Below are 22,723 nucleotides of genomic sequence, written 5' to 3'. Positions count from 1 at the left end.
TTGACCTTGTTCCTTCCTTATTGTGTCAAGGCTAAATTAGGGATTTTAGCCAACGCTTATTTTCATTGAACTGTATCATTAATAAATGGGTTTGGTACTAACCTTGGTCATAAAATGACACCCAATCAGCAATGACGGTGTCGTTATTCTTATCCGTCTTGTTGTTGTATTTCGCGCACTGGACGTCTCTGAACAACGGTTCGTTTATGGGACACTTTTCTCTGTTACATGTGCGGTATCTGCAATACAAAAGTTTTATTGAAATATGTATGTTGGTATACCAGGCACGTAGGTATTAATAATACTTGAAATTTTCCGAGGCGATTTTTTTCGGCTTGAACTTTAATTTGTTAAACAAAAGGCATTGTTTCTTGTATGCAGCGTAGTTTCTGATCGAGTAATAGGATTTTACAAGTAAAATTGCATCTATGTAGTATGTACCTTACTTATGGTGATGTCTTTGTGAACGATTTACGGTGTCTGTGTTTTCTGTGGCATGATCTTCAGGATCCTTAGGTAGTCATACGTATACCGGTTTCTATATCCGACGGCGTAGGATTATCCCACTCCCTAGTCTTGATCTCGCCCCCTACAATGACTTGAGCCTATCTCGAGTCTTTGGTAACCTCTTCTGAGGGAGACTTCAAGAATCAATACCATCTCTACTTACCGGCTTCTATCTCCAACGCAGTATTTCCCGTTGTTGGACGGCATAGGGCTGTCGCACTCCCTAGTTTTGATCTCGACGCCTCCGCCGCAAGTTCTGGAGCACTCGCTCCACTCCGACCACCCGCCCCAGCCCCCGTCCCGGGCCTCAGGCGGCCTCTCACGAGGGACGCACTTCTGGTTCTGACACCACTGTAAACAAAAAGCAGAAGTGACTTATATAGGTAGGTACATGAAAATAAATTGTATCAGAAAGTGGCATTAGTTTAAAGACTTTAAAGAGTTGTCTTAAATTAAATAGCGGTATTTGAGAAGTTGGGAACTTGGGATACACTAGATATAGTCTTTTAGGATTTCTCATTTACCTACACGTCTTTCAATAGATACTATAAATCAATAAATAAATATTATAAGTAGGACATCATCACACAAATTGACTAAGTCCTACAGTAAGCTCAATAAGGCTTGTGTTGTGGCTTAAATACATAGAAAAACACTCGTGACTCAGGAACAAATATCTGTGTTCATCACACAAATAAATGCCCTTACTGGGATTGGAATTCGAACCCAGGACCATCGGCTTCACAGGCAGGATCACTACCCACTAGGCCAAACCGGTCGTTAAAATGACGATTATGACTAAAAATTAAAAGCTCCAATAGATTTGGCGACGTAATTACGAGGCCCATCATAGCTGGCTTAGCTAAGACCTAAGCATTAATGTAAATAATTAATAAAAAGCAAATCTCCAAGCCTAGCTTAGTGTAATTCATTTATAAGTTTTTGACAGCTTCTAAGATAATTACCATATCAATTCCGCAAGTGGTGCCCGAGGCGGCAGGCCGCAGCATGGACTTGCAGGTGCCGTTGACGAGACACCAGAGATGCTGGCACAGCTCTTCAGGATCAGTACCGGTGCAGACGGTCGCGTCCGTTCCGAATTGAAGCACGCATTGTTTCGTCGCGTCGTACATTACACCTGCAAAAAAACCAGTGTTCAGTAAGGGTACAATGAGTAACGCGAACCCTCGCCGCCCGCACCTTCCCTGCCGCCCATAGTTGTCCGGACCGGACTCCCCGGCGCCCCCGTACCGCGCAGGCGAGGACTCATCTAAGCGGTCGGTCTATACATTAGGAATTGGTTAAGAACAATCTGACAGTGATAAGACACCACCATAAGCGTATTTTTTCATGTGAATAAATATAAAATAATAAATTAACAAAATTAGTTTTAAAAATATTATATTCACTTACCTGCGGGGAGTTCTGGATATTTGTACTTGTCAATTTCAGTAGACGGTTCGTCGCCCAAACACTCTCCAAATCCATTGCTGCAACAAAAATAGTATGAATATTAACACACATCCACACACACACACACACAAGATAACTTTGAGCACTGAGGTGATTTTGCTATTTGTAGCTTTAAGGCGCCGTACGTTCAGGTTCTTCTCTCACTCTGAGCGTGAGATTGAGCTGAGACGGACTAAGACGGCTGTATTTTAGCTATTTTTAACATTTAAGAGGTTAATCCATGAGTCCGATCAAAAATAAAATTGTGTATTTCTGGAAGCAGTTTTACCTTTTGTATAATAGTTACAAATTTGTTATATATAGTGTGTACTAGTTTCGTGATTTTTTTTATACAGCGAAAGTAAATAACTTTAATTAAATAAATCAGGTTTTGTATCGATTAAGTAGTCATATTTTTTAGCAACCGCATTATAGTCTGAAACATCACTACGATCGCTGCTGGCTAAACCTAGGGCACCAAAATTGTAATAAAATTTCAACGCCTACCATCTCATAAAAACTGCAAGCGATTTGTTAACAAAATTGATTACGTCTTTAAACTTCGGCTCCAATTTGTAATCCGACTATTCATGATTATTGACATTTTAATGACAAATAACTCGAATGTTTTGCGGGTCGATCGTAAATATTGGTTGATCACTGGGCAGACAGTCAATAAATAAATAATTTAACTGGCCTTGTCTTATGATATTCGGCGGTTTAACAAATAGGGTACCTAAAAATCGGCAATAATCCTTTATTTATTAATACATTATTTAAGTTTCTATTGGCGTTTTCTTTCAACGATTATCATACATGATTTACTATACCGGGTGTGGCCTGTAACACGAGCAACTAATTAAAATATAGATTGTACTCCTCAAACGGTGACACTTTTGTTAAACAACTTTTAAAAATTATGAAGTATTTAGACTCCCTACTTTTCATACAAAATAAATATTATCTTCAATGGACGCCATCGCCACGCCATATCATTGTGATTGACGTTGCTTGTCACGCCTTAATCATAACAGAATTCGCAATACAAATTGCGTCTTAGAATAAACTTTAAAGTGTATTAAAAATCAAACCACAAGTTATTTTTAAAAGTCGCTGATCAAAGTTGGTCAGTATGAGGAGTACAGCCTACAGTCAGGGACAGGAACCGGTTACCTTAACCGGGGTTTTTCATAGGGTTATTTTAGAAGCGGTTGTAAAAACCCCTACCATAACGGTAACCGTCTGATAAGGTAACACTTTGATTCGGTAACCGTATCCCGGTAACCGAAATAGAAACCCAGTCTATTCAGTTACCTCATTATAAGGTTTTTGACCAGTTCAAACGATTGTAATCTTTACGCACACTTAAATTCAAGTTGTTATTGAATAACCGAGGTTGGCATGGGCGATCTATGAAGCCTCCAGCATAAACAAGTTTTTTTGCCGTTCCTTTGTTTATCTTTATACCTACCTGTGTGGTGTGTTCTTATTATAAAATAAATAAAATAATAAAATAAATAAATAAATAAAATAAGTAAAATAAATTAAATTAATCAGATTAATTTGATTAATTAAAAATATATAAGTTATATATAAATTAAAAATTTATAAAAAAATATATAAAAATAAAATTAATTAAATTAATAATATATAAAATAAATGCTCCCGGTCCTGTAATAATTATAGGTCGTCCGTTTAAAACGAATCCTCAGCCCGCAAGTAGCTACTTCCGAGCCTCGACAATAATGTACTAAAAATGTAGCAATAAGCAACGGATAATAAAGGTTACCATAACTGAATGAAAACCTGTTAAAAACCCTTAACAATGTTAGGGTTACAGTTTCAATAAGCTTACCATTACAATCAGGTAACCGTATGATAGGGTTACCGAATGATAAGGTAACCGAAACGATTGGGTTACCGAATTGATAGGATTAAGCGTAAAGAGGGGTTTTCCGGTCCTTGCCTACAGTTTAATTTTTTGCTCATATTACAGGCCACACCCGGTATAACAACTAACTAAGCACCTATTTCAAAAGGTATAAACCTAGGATTTCACCTTCCGATCTAGGTAGAAAAGCAATAAAAGATGTTATCGCAGGCTGGTTATAAAAGTACCGTGGCGATAAGTGCTTCTAGGGGTTTGCTACTTTGAATTTATTACCAAACAACTTTCTTGGGCCTAGGTACAGTACCTAACGTAATAAGTTAGTTGACCTATTAAGTTATGTTAATTAAGATGTAAGGACCATGTCTACGACAACAAGTGACCGCGCGGGGCGCGGGCGCGCGGGGTACGGACCCCACCACACTTCATTAGCTCCAGCGGCAGCCACAACGCCGCACGCGTCTTACATATTATTTTAAATCTACCATTCAAACCCTTGTATCAGTTTCGGATTAAATCCCTATTTTTTATAAGTACATCAAGATCTTTTACTTGCACCTTAATCGCCTGCAAGTTTATGGCGACCGTGACAGGACTTTTTACCTCAAGACATCTGCGCGTACGCGACTTAGCAACAGGGAAGGCAGAACGTTCGAGAAGCGCGAACAAAGAAACTGCGGAGCGCGACCTTTGGACTGCATGCCACGCGGGTCTCCACGGCGAGCTACTTCCAGGGGAGTGCCCAATTCTTATCCTATCTTAACCTATCCTAGTTTAGATTTTTGTGTTTAGTGTACTTTATTCCAAAAGAAATTAAAAACGATTTTCATTAAAAATTTTAAGATTCCGGTAATCATCTTTCTTATCTTGAGTGCATTCTTTGCCTATGTTGCTACGCGCCTATACATAATATTTACAGCATTAAAATTACTTATAAAAGTAAAACATTTCAAGCCTAAAAGCATTTTATCCGTTGGCCTGCCAGAGCTAATCAACCTTATATATAAGTCATTAAGTGCTAATTGCATTGCATCTTGAATTTGCACTGCTTAAAATTATAATTTGTTGTTTACGTAAAATAATAAGTGCTTGTGCACCGAACACGCCTTTGTTCACGCTTTCTTTATACAAAGCATTCCTTAAACATTATTTCGCTAAGCTATTTCATAAAAGCAATTATTTTAAGTACCTATAACTTTAAAATAGTGTAACTAAGTGTTTACAACTAAACAATTATTTTCTCACATTATTAAAGATAGTGTTTATTCCTCATAGGTCCAAACCATTAGATACCTTATTCACTTGCATCATAGCTCATTTCGCTTCGGGCCGACATTTCCAGGATAAATCCTTCGGACTGACTGCGCTCGCGTCGGCTGTGCCTAGCAACTCGCCGCAGTGCCGACCTACATCGCGTCAGCTGTTCGAGCGAGACTTGACCTACTTTCGCGCGGCATCTACGCGCACCTGGAACTCCTGCCTGGTTTGATGCACAGTTTTCTTATCTTGTTTATTGATTGCCCTTCACTAGAACTTGTTTGTTACCGTTTTTGTGTCGGGTCATTATTTATCCATTTCAACTTTAGTGCCTCGCATATACCTAAATATTAAATATAAATTTACATAATGGCTACACCCACATCATCTCCTCACGGTGGTGTAGACATAGGTGTGCTTGAAAATGAATTAAAGCTTAAAGATTTAATTAAACAGCGCGGTTCGATTAGAGGTAGATTGACACATTTTGAACAATTTATTGAAGAGTTGAAAAGGATAAAACCTGACCAAATTTCCGAAGCGCAATTTAATGAATTGAATTTGCGAAGTGTAAAAATGGAAGCATTATTCTGTGATTTTGAAAAATGTCAAAGTCAGATAGAACTATCTTATCCTAACCCGGATGAACAAATTCGAGAAAGAGAGAAAACTGAAAAACGGTTTTACAGTGATATTGCCAGTGCTCAAACATTATTAAAATTGCGACCCATAAATAATGAGGATAAACAAAGTTCGTACAGTAGTTGCTCACGTCAGGATAACGTAAACGTAAAATTACCCGTTATCAAATTACCGATATTTGACGGCAATTATTTTTTGTGGTTGGAATTCCGCGATACGTTCGAGTCTTTAATACATAACAATGAAACTATCCCTGACATAAACAAATTCCATTATTTACGATCGTCTTTACAAGGGAGCGCGGCACTTGTAATCAAGTCCATTGAATTTTCTTCACAAAATTACAAGGTCGCATGGGAATTGTTATGTCAGAGGTACAATAACAAGAAAATCCTTATTAATAATCATCTGAAGGCTCTCTTTAAAATAGAACCTTTAACTAGAGAATCACATAAATCTTTAAGATACCTAATTGACCTTGTGACCAAAAACTTGAGGGCGCTGACTACGCTTGGACAGCCGGTTGACCAATGGGATACGCTGATTATATTTATGGTGTCCAGTAAATTGGACTCGACCACCAGTGGTAAGTGGGAGGAGCATAGAAATAATCTCTCCGACTTGCCACTCTTGGACGAATTTATTGAGTTTCTTCGCAATCGAGCGGACGTTTTAGAAACAACATTAGCTAATAGACATGAAAAAAGCGTCTCTCATATTCCTAAAGATAGTCCACCAAAATATGAACATAAGGGCTCATTCACACAAAATGAACATAAAGGCTCATTCACACAGAGTAAATTTTCAAAAAGTTTTCTCACGTCCAGTGGTACTAAACCGGTAGGTTTATCGTGTCCAATGTGTAGTCAAGGTCACCGAATTCTAGACTGTGAATCATTCAAATCTTTACCGCTCGAAAGCAAGTGGAGCGAAGTCTTAAAGTTAAACCTTTGCACCAATTGTTTACGTCGCGGACATGAAGCACGTAATTGTAAATTAGGAGAATGTAGGTTATGTCATAAGAAGCATAACACATTACTGCATAAAGAAAATAACGTAACTAAACCCTTGCCTGCGACGACACCCACGGTTGGAACATCAAATGACCTTGAAGTAGTCAACCAACCGCATAGGGCTTTATCAGTCCGATCAGGTAAGCAGATCATGCTCGGTACCGCTTTAGTTAAGGTATCCAATCCCAATACAAAGGTAGAATATGTAGCACGCGCTGTCCTTGATGCAGGCAGCCAACCTTGCTTTATTACTGAAGACCTGAAAAATAAACTTGGATTAGGGAATCCTGAACCCGATTCTTTAGATATATCTGGCATTAAAAACATTAAACTTTCAGTATCCGATCGATGCGACGTAGTTGTCAGCTCCCTGTCCAATCAGTTCCAAGTGACCTTGAACTGCCTAGTCCTTGATGAAATTACAGATCAGTTGCCTAACTTGCCCGTAGACCTTACTCAACTAAACATACCTAAACATATTCAGCTCGCTGATCCTGAATTCCATATAGTGTCTGATATTGATATCTTGATAGGTGCCGAAATATTTTACGAATTATTAGGTTTCCAAAAAATACGTCTGGGCAAAAATAAGCCCCTTCTTGTAAACACAGAATTCGGCTGGATCGTAGCAGGTCCTTTAAGTCCAACTCATATTCCTAATTCTAAACCGTCAGAAAAACTTCATTGTTTTTTCACAAAAGAAATAAGTGAAAAGTTGACCAGGTTCTGGAACCTTGAGGAACTTCCAGAAGCCAAAGCTCCTTTGTCAGCTGACGAGGAGTACTGTGAAGAGCACTTTAAAGCTCATACTTACCGTTTACCAGATGGCAGGTTCACTGTTCAGATGCCACTGAAAGAAAACCCTGAAAAGTCATTAGGCGACTCTTACCGAGGTGCTGCCAAGCGATTTTATACCTTAGAGAAAAAATTAAATAAAAATCCTAATTTGAAAAAGCAATATAGTGATTTTATACATGAATACGAGTCTTTAGGTCATCTCACACGAATCAATAAGCCGAAATTCGGTTATTACCTAGCACATTTCTGCGTTATAAGAGAAAATAGTGAAAGTACGAAATTAAGAGTAGTCTTTGATGGCAGCATGAAAAGCGCCTCTTTAAAAAGCCTAAACGACATACAATATGTAGGCCCTGTCGTGCAAGACGACCTTTTCAATATTTTGATCAGGTTCCGTCAACATAAATATGTTTTTACGGGTGATATCGAAAAATGTTATCGCCAAATCCTAATTCATGATTCGCAACGAAACTTACAGTTAATATTGTGGCGCGAAGACGACACAAAGCCTTTAGAAGTGCTTCAATTAAATACTGTCTCCTACGGCACGGCCTCAGCACCGTTCTTAAGCACACGGTGCCTTTTACAGCTTGCATTAGAATGCCCGGATCCTTTAGTATCTGACGTCATAAAAAATGATTGCTATATAGATGATATCTTAACAGGTGCGGATAGTAACGAAACTTTGTCTCACATACTCAACGGAGTAGTAGGCACACTTAATTCGGCATGCTTTCCGGTGCATAAATTCCGGAGCAACTGTCCTGAAATATTTAAGGATTCGGCCGAATCTGACAATCTAAACCTTAGTAAACAGTCCAGTGTTCTAGGTGTACAGTGGACACCAAACACTGACAATCTTACCTTTGCGATAGAACCAATTCCTAAAGATGAAATTGTTACAAAGAGAACAATTTTATCTAACACTTGTAAGATATTTGACCCTCTTGGGTTCTTAAGTGCTTGCACTATAACACTTAAAATCTTACTTCAAAAACTGTGGTGTCTCAAGTTGACTTGGGATGAGGAGGTACCCGCGGACATTAAGAAAACGTGGCTAAAACTACATAACGACTTGCATACTTTGCTTTCAGTTTCTGTACCTAGACATGTACAATGCTCATCTCCTGCCGCTTGTGCGATCCATTGTTTTGTAGACGCGTCTAAAGACGCTTACGCGGCTTGCGTATACATACGAACCACGGATAGTTCAGACTTCATAACTGTCAGATTGCTTTGCGCAAAGACACGAGTCTGTCCCCTTAAAGTTCAGACTATACCCAGACTTGAGTTGACAGCAGCCTTATTAGGCGCTCGACTCGTTTCCAAGGTCAGCGGAGCTCTCCGTTGCTCCATACAGGAAAAGGTTTTCTGGTCCGACTCCACTGTAGCACTAGGGTGGATAAAAACAAGTCCTAAAATACTTAAAACATTCGTGTGTAACAGAGTGAATGAGATTCATGAGCTTACCTCGAGAGACTCGTGGCGACATGTACCTACTGATAAAAATCCCGCCGACTTGGCCTCAAGAGGTGTAGCTCCAAGTCTCCTCGTTGAGTCATCTTTGTGGTGGGAAGGTCCAGCTTTCCTGAAACATGACGAATCAAAATGGCCGCAAAACCCCACCACCGAGATCGCTTTACCTGAAATAAAAGTATTACAGTCAACATTAAATCAAAACAATGAAACTAAGAACTTAATTGACATAACAAGATATTCAAGTTCATTACGCTTAAAAAGAATAATTGCATATGTACACAGATTCATAAGTAATTGTAAAATCAAAGAAAAACATAATCGATCAGTTGGACCCCTTAAAGAAAACGAACTTAGTTCAGCCTTAACTTACCTCATAAAACTAGCTCAGTCAGAGTCCTTTAAAGATGAACTTAAACTAATAAAAAATAATAAAAAACTTACCTCGTCCCATATGTTACAGCTGTCTCCGTTCCTTGATGACGTCGGCGTGCTGAGAGTAGGTGGTCGGCTTAATAATAGCGAATATAGTTATGATAAAAAACATCCAGTTTTACTCCACGCTAAACATTACTTAACGAAATTGTTGATGCGAGCCGAGCATCTACGCTTACTGCATGCTGGCCCTCAGCTACTCCTGGCAAGCTTCAAAGACCAGTTTTGGCCCCTGGGAGGTAGAACGTTGGCACGAAGCATATATGACCGCTGCGTAATATGCACTCGTCTTAGAGCCAAAGCCATGGAGCCGCTGATGGGCCACCTGCCAGCCAGTAGAATCACTCCTAACTTCCCCTTTGCTATAACCGGAACAGATTTCTGTGGTCCATTTCCAATTTCAAGCAAAACAGGACGCGGAAATCGAATAAGCAAATGCTATATTTGTATATTTATTTGTTTTTGGACTAAGGCAGTCCATTTAGAAACTGTTAGTGACCTTAGTGCTAAAGCATTCATTGCCTGCCTTCGCAGATTCATTTCGCGTAGAGGAAGACCTAGTAAAATCTATTGCGATAACGGTACTAATTTTGTTGGTGCAAGCAATGAACTGGGACGAGCATTACAAGCAGGCATGAGGTCCATATATAATTACACAGCCGAAGAGCGCATCCAGTTCATATTCAATCCCCCTTATTCCCCCACATTCGGCGGACTGTGGGAGGCCAATGTTAAATGCTTAAAATATCATTTAAAAAGAACAATAGGTAACTCTAGCTTAACGTTTCTGGAGTTAAGTACCCTTTGCACAGAAGTTGAAGCGGTCCTTAACTCCCGACCCCTTACCCCTCTTACATGTAATCCCAGCGACCTTTCTCCCCTCTCACCAGGGCACTTCCTCATCGGGCGTCCTCTGACTTCGCTGGCGTCCCCTCCTGCTGCATCCGGCAAGGGCATAAAGACGCGCTATCAGCTGCTCGAGTCCCTGCGTGACAGTTTTGCGAAGAGGTGGAAAAACGAGTACCTCTCAGAGCTACAAAAACGGACAAAATGGAGACATCCCTACAGAGATCTCAATGAAGGCGCTATGGTAGTGTTCAAAGAGGATAACCTACCTCCTATGAGATGGAAACTTGCACGTGTCCATCGCCTATACTATGGCAAGGACGGAATCGCCAGGGTAGGCGATTTTAGAACCATCAGAGGGATCGAACGACGGGCACTGAATAAGGTGTGCCCCCTCCCTGATGACGATGATGAGATGTTGGAAGAAGCTTCAGCGCCAGCCAGTACTACCGACCTCTCAGCTTCCTCCAACGGCCCCCCAGCATGTCTACGACAACAAGTGACCGCGCGGGGCGCGGGCGCGCGGGGTACGGACCCCACCACACTTCATTAGCTCCAGCGGCAGCCACAACGCCGCACGCGTCTTACATATTATTTTAAATCTACCATTCAAACCCTTGTATCAGTTTCGGATTAAATCCCTATTTTTTATAAGTACATCAAGATCTTTTACTTGCACCTTAATCGCCTGCAGACCATATGCTATTAGGTTATTGAACATTTATTGACACACTTACCTATATAATAAATAACTACGCTTGTAAAAACTAGAAATGTAACAAAATCTTGCTATACAATTTTAACCTACTACTTAATAAATGTTTATAAATATGGAAAAGTTGGAAAACATTAATAACTCTAGGGAACTAACGCTACATCGGTAAAATACACATTCGCTTTTATTATTCAAAAATTACGTAGGTACCGTTTGATGGCGAATTTAAGTAGGTATTTAATAAGTATCTGATTAATTGATTTTAATCGTTATATAATTAAATATCCAGTTGTTTTAAAACCGGAACCAATACCTATATTAATATTATACTTAGTGTCCATCAAATTCAAGAATGTGGGAACATTTAAATTCCTATCTCAAGGTCAGTTAGTGAGAATTCATACAATTATGAATACAAATCTATTATTAATTTAGATTTAATTATGATTAGGATCAGTCATTTAAAATTCAATATAATTAAGGTTTCTCGATATTGTCACCTTAGTTAAAGCATAGAGTAAAAAGTAACAGTGGACCGACGCCTTTGATGTTTGCGTAAATGGCAGATAACTAAATTTAGGCAGGCTCGCAAAAATCTATTTATACGATAGTAATAAAGAATTCTATTAATACTTGTTAAAATTCCGCATCTCACTTTGCATTATATGCTTATATACAATGATATCCATTTTTAGGGTTCCGTGCCCAATTAAGTTTAATTAATTAAAAATGCTTTATAAGGCCGTGAATGGCGGAAACGTGAGCAAATATCTTATCATAAAATCGTACTTATTGTTACTCCCTTTTACAGCAGGTCTTACGGGTCTTTTGTATTCAATTAAATTTACGTAGACCGCACACATATTAAGTAGTATTTTAGTATCCGTATTAATTAAATGTAAATTATTGTCAATTACATCGCCCGGTAGTTTTATAACGAACTATCCAATTAACCTGTAGACCTCACGTAATGTATTTTACAGTACATATGGTACATATACGTACTTTACCACCCTAGTGAGGTAATTAGCACTATACTTGAGTATGTAGAAAATTTAAAGGACCATATGTACTGTAAAACGTTGTAGAATACACGTGCGAAAAGGTAATTTCATACTCTTCGCACTTAATACGTACAAGTGCGATACATTGTAATGTACCCGCTATTTCACTACGCCAGCTTGCACAGGCTCTCTTTATAGTTCAAAAACAGATGAGAAAATTACATAAGTTACATTTGATCTAGGGGCCCGATTCGGATTATGAAATCGACATCTATTAGATATCTTTTAGACATCACCAAGATACGATAACGATATGTTTAAGATATAACCTGTCAAATTTGACATTTGCGCGATTCTGGAGATACTCTTGAACGATTTCCACTGGATATGACTTAGAGATCTAATTCACATCTAATAGATATCTTACTCTATCTAACGTAAAAGTTACATTGGTTGCCCGAATTGCGCTACAAAAAGAGAACTATATAGTTGATATCTAAACTATAACGTATCTAGAATGGATCTAGTACGTGTCGTCTCTTGTGAATATCTTGAAGTTCGAATACGGCAGTAAGAGTGCCAAAGTAATCTGATACACATTTTTAATGGTTTCCTCATCTTGGATTTTTAATTGATGATTCTGAATGATAAATATAGCTTTTCATTTGAATTTGATTTATAATTTTTTATGCTTAGTATTTTGCGGGCGTTGTTGTGGTGATAATTTTTGTATTGCACTCGGGAGCAAATTGCTAATGAATTAATAACCTTAAAATTGTAGATAAAATATTGTGTGGTACGTATACGGGACAAGGCATACGAAAGGTTAAGCCTTGAAACTCTCGCAACGATCAAGATTCGACTTTGCGAACCACCAGCTACGCTTGTGGCTTAATTTTCGAGTCGCCGAGGGTTTGCACACTTCAATTATTTGTAACCGTAAGCGTCCTCTTCGTAAACCTCCTAAGAGCCAGCCATACAAATGAAAAATCCAGAATTTGCCACTAAAATTTTAACCTTTAGTGCAGGGAATAGTAGATTTTGGTTTTATTTGGAAATTGAACGAAACAAAACAAATGCGACTCTGTTCCAATTGAATATGATTTAAATTTCATCAAACTGAATAAGTACTATAGGTAATAGGACCTTAGGCCTTAGGAGGGTATAATAATTTTACACTTACTCTAAGAAATTGGTGACATCTCGCTTGCTGCACCGCGACCAAGCCACTTGGACGCTGTCCGCCTCAAACACCGGTGTCATGATGTGCAGCGTCGACCCCTCACGCCTGCTGCAGCCGATCTTCTCCGTGTCGTGGTATAAACCGAAACTGGAACAAGCATTTATTCATTTAAAGTCATATTCGTACTAAACATATTCGGGTCATACACATACCGGGTGTGTTCTGTAACACGAGCAAAAAATGAAACACTAGGTAGGCCAAACCAACCAACATTTGTCCTCAAACTAACTAACATTTGTTTTGTTCAGCGACTTTTAAACAAAAGATTTCATGAAGATGTTAGACTTCGTATTTGTCATACAAATTAAATTTTGCCATCAATGTACGTCTGTACGAGTACGCTGTCATCAGTGTAATTGACGTTGCTTGTCACCAGTGACGTAGCGTAAACTAATCTAGCCGTGGGCGAAATCACATCTGCGAGGCCCTTTACTTTCACTGTGCTCGAAAGGGCCTCGCGCGAGGCATCCCTCGGGGCGCGAGGCCGTGGGTGCCGGCCCACTTCGTCCACGCCTAGAGGCCTTTGCGCTCTATTTTATTTGTATCATACTTATACAGTATTATAGGTATAAGTAAGATAGTCTATAGTAAGTAGATTGGTAGGTACGAGTATAAGAACGATTATATGATATGATATGGTAGGTAGGTACGGTCAAGATTTATAAGGTCACCTGCACAATGTGACCCAACAACTATATACATGAAACAATAACAAGACGTATTGTATTCATAAAACAAAAATAGAGTTATCACTGGTTAATAACATTTAATCGTCATGTCATTGTGTGTCACAATGATACATTACATCGTATATTGCTTTATTGATGTAATTATCAGGCGTGATGGTCACACACGAACGGTCGACCGTGGTTAATAACTACTGTCGTCAACGTTGTTAATTGATAAAACTTAAACCTTATCTCAAAGGGATAAGGCCTACAGATAGTTTCGGCCAAAGGGTTGGTATTTACACGTTTCTGAGGTAGGTATATGTAATAACGGGTTCTGTAACAGGATCAATAAACTAAACTGTAGGCATTTGTTTAGCGACATTCAAAAATAACTTGTGCATTGATTTTTAGCACTATTTAAGGTTTATTCTACGCAACGCAATGTAGTTATTGGGAATTTTGTTACGTTTATCATAATATCGTTTATTGCACTATGGTGCCAAAGGTTAAAGCGCTGATAACAGCGTAAATGATAATAATATTTAATTTGTATGAATAAGAAAAAATCTGAAGATTTCATAATTAAAAAAAATGAATAAATATTTTATTGTTTGAGGAGTACAATCTATTAATTTTACGTTTTAATTATTTGCTCGTGTTACAGGAGACACCCGGTATAAATAATAAAGTAATTCATGATGGCCTAGGTTATCAGAATAGTAATTAGTTGGCATGCCGACGACGCTCGTCCATTGATAAATAGCTATTAATTGTAAATGGCAACAACACAACACGGTACCTAGTTACTTAATTGATGTGTTTGTCTTTGGGTCTTACTTCCCTTATATTATTGAGATTATGCACTTACACGTTCTAGACGCCCGATTCAGATATTATCAACTTGTTACGGTTTTGATATTATTTTGATACGACCTTGAAGATCACCCTGATTGGTGCATATGAAATAGGGAGTGTTCCCGGTACTGGTTTTATATACAGATATAGTACCGGAAACGGGAATTCCCGGTTCTCGCCATACAAACCCAGTACCGGGAGCATTGCCTGATATGAACCGTAATAAGTTGAATCTGCGTCGAATCCCAGGTTGAGTACGAATTGTTCGTCTTAGGCATCATACCTATAATTTCTCTTTATTTTTAGGACAAGTAAGAGCTCTCTTTGCCTGTCTTGTCGTATACGTTTTTAAAATGGTTTTTACAAAACCGCGGGCACTAGTTTTTTTTAAGGGCACGTGTCGCATTCCAAAAAAAAAAAGGTCTTCTACTTCGTAACTACTTTACTAAATAAACAAGTTTACTAAAGAGTAATTTATGAACGTTTAATATCGATAGATGAAATTACGTCTTTCGTTTGATAAGTAGAATTATGATTTTCATAAATTTATCACCAATTAATGCTCTCTCTATACTAAAGCGTTTATTATTTAACTTAAGTTATCAGACAGTTATGACATAAAGCAGAGCTAGAGACGTCAACGACCATTCAAAGGCATATAACAGAACCCTTCAATCATATCCTGTAGAACTTTCTTCAAGTCCTTTATCATGTCCTTTATTAGCCCATTCATTATTCTTTGCTCGAGATAAGCCGAACAAAATACATGTGTGGGCCGATAGCTCCACGTCAATGCACCTAAGCGCATTGTACTCTCCGAATGATGCATTCATGTGTCTAGAGTGAGTGAACGCGAAGGTCATTGCCTGGTGCTGTTTGCACTTACATAATCGTGTTTATATTATGATTATGCTAGTTGTCTAACCGCTCCTTGTGCTTCAAACAATTGTGTAATTTATCAGATGCGTTTATTAATTCATATGTTTCCTGTTGCATTATATATACGTATAGCACGTCACGATTATGAAGATGGATAGCAGCATCTTATTATCTTAAGAAGATTACTATACTAACAAATCTAACAATGCACGCAAAATGTGTTTTGTATTACGTGTATTTTTGTCGCTGTTTCACTTTACGCTCAATACTCTGGGGAAACAACAAGCACTTATTTCAATTTCAGTGGTGCGCCAGATCTGGAGATTGAATTAAATTCATCTGATGAGTTGTTCCAGTAGTGATTTTTTATAAGTCTTAATTTAGGGGTCACATGAAAACAGATCTCTTCTTACACCTATAGTGTAAAAAGAAGTTAAAAACGCTACATAATTACCATTACTGAAGGATAAAGTGTGTAACTCGATCAGAATGAAAGTAACCTTGATGTGGTCCCAGCGTAGCAATAGCAGTGACTCAACCGCCGTCCGCGGTCAAATAAACTGGATGCTGCATTATTTTCACACTAAACAAACTACCGCTTACCACTTAGTTACAAAATTCCAAAATATCGTAGTTGCGGTTCACGATACGTTTGTAAATACGAAAACTCGCGATGTTTTTCTAGCACTAGCTTTTCCGCGAATAGTGATGAAGATGAAAGACCTAAGATGTTGCATTTTGCTAGGAGCTTAAATCTATATTCTTCTATTAGGTATTAGGTAGGTACATCCCTAACGATAAATTTTAGGCGCGTATTCATACAAACCATTAGGGGACTTAAATTTGCATTAGTGGTATAGAGTTACAATATCATTTAATACCAACAGTTTATCAAGCTTCGCGGTCTTAGGTCAGACTAGGTTAATTAAATTTAGCATACATTTGTGTTCATCATTAGTTAAGTGAAATAACGTTAAAGTTGTTTAAGTATACCTACTCTTGAAATTTTTTTGTCCAAATATGATAATTAAATTTACAACACGTTTCTTTACCTATATTATTATCAAGCTGCTCATGTCACGTAGATAAGTAATATCAACATAAATGCGTTTAATAAGAAAACCAAGTCACATCCAAGACACGCATTGCAAATCAGTGCAAATAAATGGTACCTAGTTTCTCTATTTTTACATCTTCATCAACATTTCTTTATTAGAGTCACGTAGCGTATACTGACAAAATAACACGACATCCAGACTGTACGAGTAAGACGTATAAATTAATACAAAATCAAACAACTATTCTTAGAGTTTTGTATGAATTATTTAAAAATAGCCAACCAGACAACAATGCATCCTTTGCATTTTTATGCAATAATTAGGTACACATTTTGAATTCCGGATTGAGTGTTAATAGTTAATCATGAGTATTTATAATTTAAACGTAATCTTGTCAATTATGGACGGAAGTTTTGACGTGTTGGTAAATTCGGTCTGCAAGAGTAGGTATTCTCTGTCAGAATAACTTCAAAAGGTACAAAAATGTTCGTACCTAATACTGACTTGGACTCCTGCACAGTAACGAAGACGGTTAAACTGAAAGAAAAACCCGAGGGGCAGTTGTGTTGTGCTTTATCTGACCTTATTCTTGGTTCTTTTTGGATTAAGGAAATATGGCGTTCTCTTGTGTTGGCTGCTAAGCCTTTGAGTGACTTGAGTGAAGTAATGGGGCCCACTAATTACCAATTCGCCGGATGATATCAGCCTGTCAGTTGTTCGGAGCTGTCAAATTTTGCTTCTGACAGGCCGATATCGTCCGGCGGACTGGTAATCAGTGGGCCACTTTACAGTGAAGTAATGCTGATACTGACTTGTGTCCAAGCTCGTGCGTGATGGTGTGCGCCAGCATGATGCCGTTATCTTCGTTGACGGAGCAGCTGCGATCCGGGATGCACATGCCGGCAACGTGCGCCACTCCCAGCGTGCTGGCAACAAATACATTTCATTAATATAAATCTAGCAGGTTAAACGCGGAAAAGAATCGCGAGACACCTCAATAAATAAGTTTATGTCCTGCAGTGGATGAATTGAATTGGAAAGAAGGGCCTGATCAGTGCTAGTTTAGTGGCCGCTGCTGATCATAAACTGAGCGGGTCTTTTCATTGGAAATAACTTTGAGTAACATGGCCAATTTCAACCAGGTAAATATTACGAGTATTACCCGCGATAGTCGGAGTAACGGAGGAGTAGTGGAGGTGGTGGAGGCGTATCGGGTTTTCTGAGGTCTTCTAACTAATAGCCAGTACTGACGAGAGAGAGAGAGAGAGATTTATTAAATCCTGTCGATCTGGCTGTGTGGGGGAGGGTAGCCTGGGAAAAATTCAGGACCCTTCCGCGACCAGACTTAAAATACTCCTACTGAGCGCAATCCAGCGAGATCAGATAAGCGACTTAACCAAATCTGGGTGTGGTGACTTGATACTTGACTTGGTAGCCTAGCCGATAATGGTCCAGCAAGAAACTCGGCTAGGCCCAATGACTGTCGGAGTGACATTTGAGCATCCATCTGCTCTGAGTTTAACACCACATCACCGGTTAAAACGGAGCGGAGTGGGTCGCACCTTCGTGATATGGAACAACTATAGCGTGTTAGATCGCTATCAGACATTATACCCATCTCTTCTCAGTCGTGCACTCTTGTCAGAGTGGTCTTGACTGTTTTGAATGACGCACATGGCTGGTGTGCTGCTGCACATTACATATATACCCATAGTGATTTGCAAATTGTCGTTGCTTTACAAGACACAGCTACAGACAATGTCACGAGAGCTTTAACCGAAACTGGTCGATCGTCCACAAATAAGCGCTGGTTTACACTATAGTAACCGCGATAGTAAAGTGCGTACGTGTGTATCAGTTTATTAAATTTATTGTATGGGATTTATAGAGCCCGCCTTCCGCGAGCAGTGAGTCAGACGACGCTTATAGAAGTCTATTCCCGGCCGTCTGCGGCTCGCGATACGTTTACATCGATATGGGAAAAACGTTTGTTGCTAAACGAAATTGAACTAGCTCTTTACTTTGAGTTTAGTATAAATCAGTTATGCTGCATTGCTATATAAGTGAATATAGCCGAAATTAGCGTTATTGTTCAAATATTTCTGACGTATTTTTCGTAAATGCTTTCATTTACCCAGCCATATATCGGCATAACAATTATAACAAACCAAAAAGGGAACCGAATGTGCCCCCAGGACAAATTGCACATTAAAGTGTTAACGCATGTTAAGATTGTTAAGCGCAGCGATCATTTAGTTCGATTTTGCAGCCAATTTTCGCCGCTGCCCCCAATAACCCACGCTTCGGTAATTTGCATGGCTAACTACCCAGCGCTGACATGTAGTTAAGTTGTTCCTCGTATATTCATACAAACTCAATTACCCATACATTCATTAATAATTTAAGAGCTGTATTAGGTATAGTTGTCCTCATAAATAGTAGGCGTCCATTTTGGTTTGCGAGTGATTCAATTTAATTAAAAACAAATGCAATTTTCTTTCTTAAACGGCTCAAGAAGTGCAAATATTCTTACGGTAGATGTCGCTAGCCGCCTCCTTAAGGCGCATATGGTGGGAATATCCGCTGTCGTCTAGTGAAGTCTCGGTAGCTCAGTTGACAGGCTATGGGCTAGCGATCTAGAGTCGCGAGTTCGAGCCTCGCCCGAGACGGTGAACTTAAATTGTTTGTAAATGTTTTATTGGCATCGTTTGCAGACGTTTCTACTGAATAAAAATATGATATTTTAGGTATTTTATTTTTTATCATACCATCATTTATATAATGCCAACCATGGTAAGTAAGTAAACTATTGTACGAAAATTAAGGAAATTTGTTACATCAGATAAAACATAAATGTGTAATACAAAGGCGAACTTATCCCTAAGAGGGATCTCTTCCAGCAGTATTACGAGACTTATCTTAAAGTTAACTTAGCCTATAGAGAAAACAATGTAATTAACATCATTCATCACCACCACCAAAAGTCTAAAGCAAGTCGAAAGACGCTGACTAGATCATTGGCCCAATGTTACTTTCTCTATTGGTGTTATCAAACTGACCGAATGACTTCTTATCACGCACTATATAATTAACTACTCTCCTATCTAATATCTGTAATTATCTCGTGCAAAGACTTCGTATATAACAACGCAACGGAGCCGCCGTTTTGTCGTCTAAATAGTGTTTAGTTTTTTAAAAGTTTATAAAATACATAAGTATGTATGTTAGTCTGTAAGGTATTTGTAATATGGGCCTTGTTGCCTGAATTAAATATCTAAATAAATAAATAAACATGAGCTGTACGGATATGATGGTCATTCTTGTCTACGTGACAGAGTGATAAAACGGTGTCCGTCACTTTCTAACCCACGGTGTTAAAAAGTGACAATTGTTTTATCACGTGGATAAAGATGGATAAAACCATCCATAATACGCCGGCTGGTTCATAAATTCAACTTTGTCTAATAGAAACTAACAGATTCCTTGAACGGTACCTACAGTTCACCGACGATATTTTAAAGATTTTGCTGTGAATAAAATTACTTAAGTACCTAGTTCGTGAAACTGATCGTAAATCATCTTCATCGTCATTATCATCTCAGCCATAAGACGTCCACTGCTGAACATATAAGTAATATTAATATGGCAGTAAGATGCAGTGCTAGCCCAGTATGAGGTCTTAAGGTGACGGAGACTTTTGGTGTAGGTATAACTCGTGCTTTACAACAACATTCAGTTCAGCCATGCTACGCAATAACTAGCCACCATCATCATCATCATTAACTTAAGAGTTATTCTCTTGTCGGTGGAGTATCTTCATGCTTTCCCTATCTAGCGCCAGCACTTTGACTTTTTGATACGACACGGCTCCTACATTTTCTTTCACTTTTTTTTTATAACTAGCCAGGAGGCGTAGGTATTTTGATTGTAATAAGATGTTATGAATTTGATCTAGATTTGTTATGGTTATGATCTGTCACTTTGAAAAGTGACATATCTGGTTGAAAATCTCACTTTCGACACTGAAGGATAATCTGCATAATATCCGTAACAAATCCATTACGTGTTATTACAATCAGAACACGCCTCCTGGGTGACGTTTTAAAAAGCTACAAATTAGTTCGCTGTTTGCTTCCAAACTTCCAATAACAATATTTTGTTAGAAAGAAATATTATTGGAGTGTAGTACCTCGCTTCGTTTAATAAAGGAAAACAATTTCAGTGTGCTATATATAAAAATAGTAAAAAAATAATAGGGCTCTCCCTTTTGTTGATTTTATTTGTGCAATAGACGCCTCGCTCATGCGTTAAAGTAAGCTTAAAGCTTTATATTTATGGCTCAGATAAAAGGGCTTCATACGCGAATTTATAATACGTAAGTAAAACTCATAGTAAATCAAAATAAACAGTTCCCGTGTTACGACGGTATTGAGAATACGCCATAAATCTCACGGTTAGCCACGTACAAAATGTAAATAACTTCTATGGAAATATATTTTTTAATATTTCCGCGTACCAACGAGTTTTCAATTACGTCTTAATAAATATTTGTATTTGACACTTATCGTATAAAATCGTTAATTAGTTTTAGCCTGAAAATTCTGGTTACCATCTTGCATATAAGCTGACTATAGGGGGTAAAAGGAAGAGGAGAGGGGCTAAAATAATAAGACATGGCGAGAAATGTAAAATAATAAAATAGAAAGAGTGACTTTAAAAATCTAGCACCAGAGATAGAATATATATTTTGAATAACAGACATACCCGTTGCTAAAGTGCGTACTCTTTTTTTCAAGTGGAAACTTGATAGTTACAAAATTATTACTTTTATGTATGGTAAAATTGCAGGCAGAAAACACTGGTGACGATCGTAAAAATTATGTGCCCATTTGGGTGCCAATCAATGGATGTTTTACCCTACACTTCACTTTCACTTTCCCTTTAGGTACCTATATTAGCGGTTACATACATATACGTGTCGCAAATGCGACATCAATCACAGGTGTTGTATTCTGATTGGGTACAAGAGTGAGGGCCAGAAAAGTTCTCATGGCTACCATTGTAAATTGACCTTAGGTCCATACGGATAAGTGTGGCTGGCCTGCACTTGGGGCCCGTTTGCACTGGTTCTGATGATACTCCGACTCGGTGAGCAAAAGGAACGTGAGCAGTTCTTAGAAAAGACATCAACGGGTGCCATTACGCCCGACGCTGGGTAAAGTGCAAAAAGGAGGTTTATGTCATGTTTAATTTGAATAATATTGAATTAAACGCGTAAAGTCGCGATTTATGTACGTTGTGAGTGCAGTTCAGTTGAAAATTGAATTGAAATGAATACTGAATAGGTCTATGAGTTCATAGCTGCAGAGCACAAGTTGCAGATAGTTGCCAAAATGTTCGAAAAGTTCTCGGGAATTTCAAGAAAAAATCGGAAATATAGGAAACATTCATTTTGTAAATAGAAAGCTTGCTACTCCAGAGATGTTATACTTGCATTAATTACTGTAATGCTGTGTTACTTATTTGATAAATAAATAAAGGTCCCAGCGAGAAAATACAGCCTGTATTCGTGGTAAAAACTATAGAGCACTTTCGCGAATTGTAAAAAATTGCTAGCACGCCAAAACATAAATCTGTAACGGCAATAAGTTGAACGTACGCATCATCATAAAATGGTAAGTTCACGGCGGAATTCTTCAGCCGGTTTATTTTAAACTATGCCCGCCTGGCGCCAACAATACAATTGTAAGGAAAATTCTTTGAATCATTACAAAGGAGGCGGAAACTCGTATCCATAACTTATTAGTTTTTTGTTGCATATGTATTGTTTAAGGTTGGATCTGTTATGTCTGTTTTTAGGGTTTCGAACCTTAGTAAGGAAGGATAACTTATTTATCCGCTTATCCCTTCAAGTGTTATAATTTATCATGTTTTCAAGTAGTAATGAATAGTGAGAACTTTTAATAGGGAAATCAAACTTTTAA

At 38.3% G+C, this 22,723-nt stretch overlaps 1 protein-coding gene across 1 annotated transcript in view; it reads right to left on the bottom strand.

The window, feature by feature from the left end:
* LOC134669624 (A disintegrin and metalloproteinase with thrombospondin motifs 7) overlaps window positions 1–22,723 on the bottom strand; it is a 128,739-nt gene that overhangs the window by 8,191 nt on the left and 97,825 nt on the right. Inside the window, exons 8-13 of the mRNA XM_063527282.1 lie at window positions 17,552–17,665; window positions 13,217–13,363; window positions 1,921–1,997; window positions 1,473–1,645; window positions 671–858; window positions 103–239 (exon numbers count right to left, since the gene is read on the bottom strand). Coding sequence (XP_063383352.1) covers window positions 103–239; window positions 671–858; window positions 1,473–1,645; window positions 1,921–1,997; window positions 13,217–13,363; window positions 17,552–17,665 — 836 coding nt within the window. The remainder of the gene's footprint in view (window positions 1–102; window positions 240–670; window positions 859–1,472; window positions 1,646–1,920; window positions 1,998–13,216; window positions 13,364–17,551; window positions 17,666–22,723) is intronic.

This window comes from Cydia fagiglandana, chromosome 12 (assembly GCF_963556715.1).
Source record: "Cydia fagiglandana chromosome 12, ilCydFagi1.1, whole genome shotgun sequence".
In the NCBI taxonomy this organism is placed as follows: Eukaryota; Metazoa; Arthropoda; class Insecta; order Lepidoptera; family Tortricidae; genus Cydia; species Cydia fagiglandana.
The sequence above is the reverse complement of the archived record's forward strand: the minus strand, read 5'-3'. Positions and strand labels throughout refer to the sequence as shown.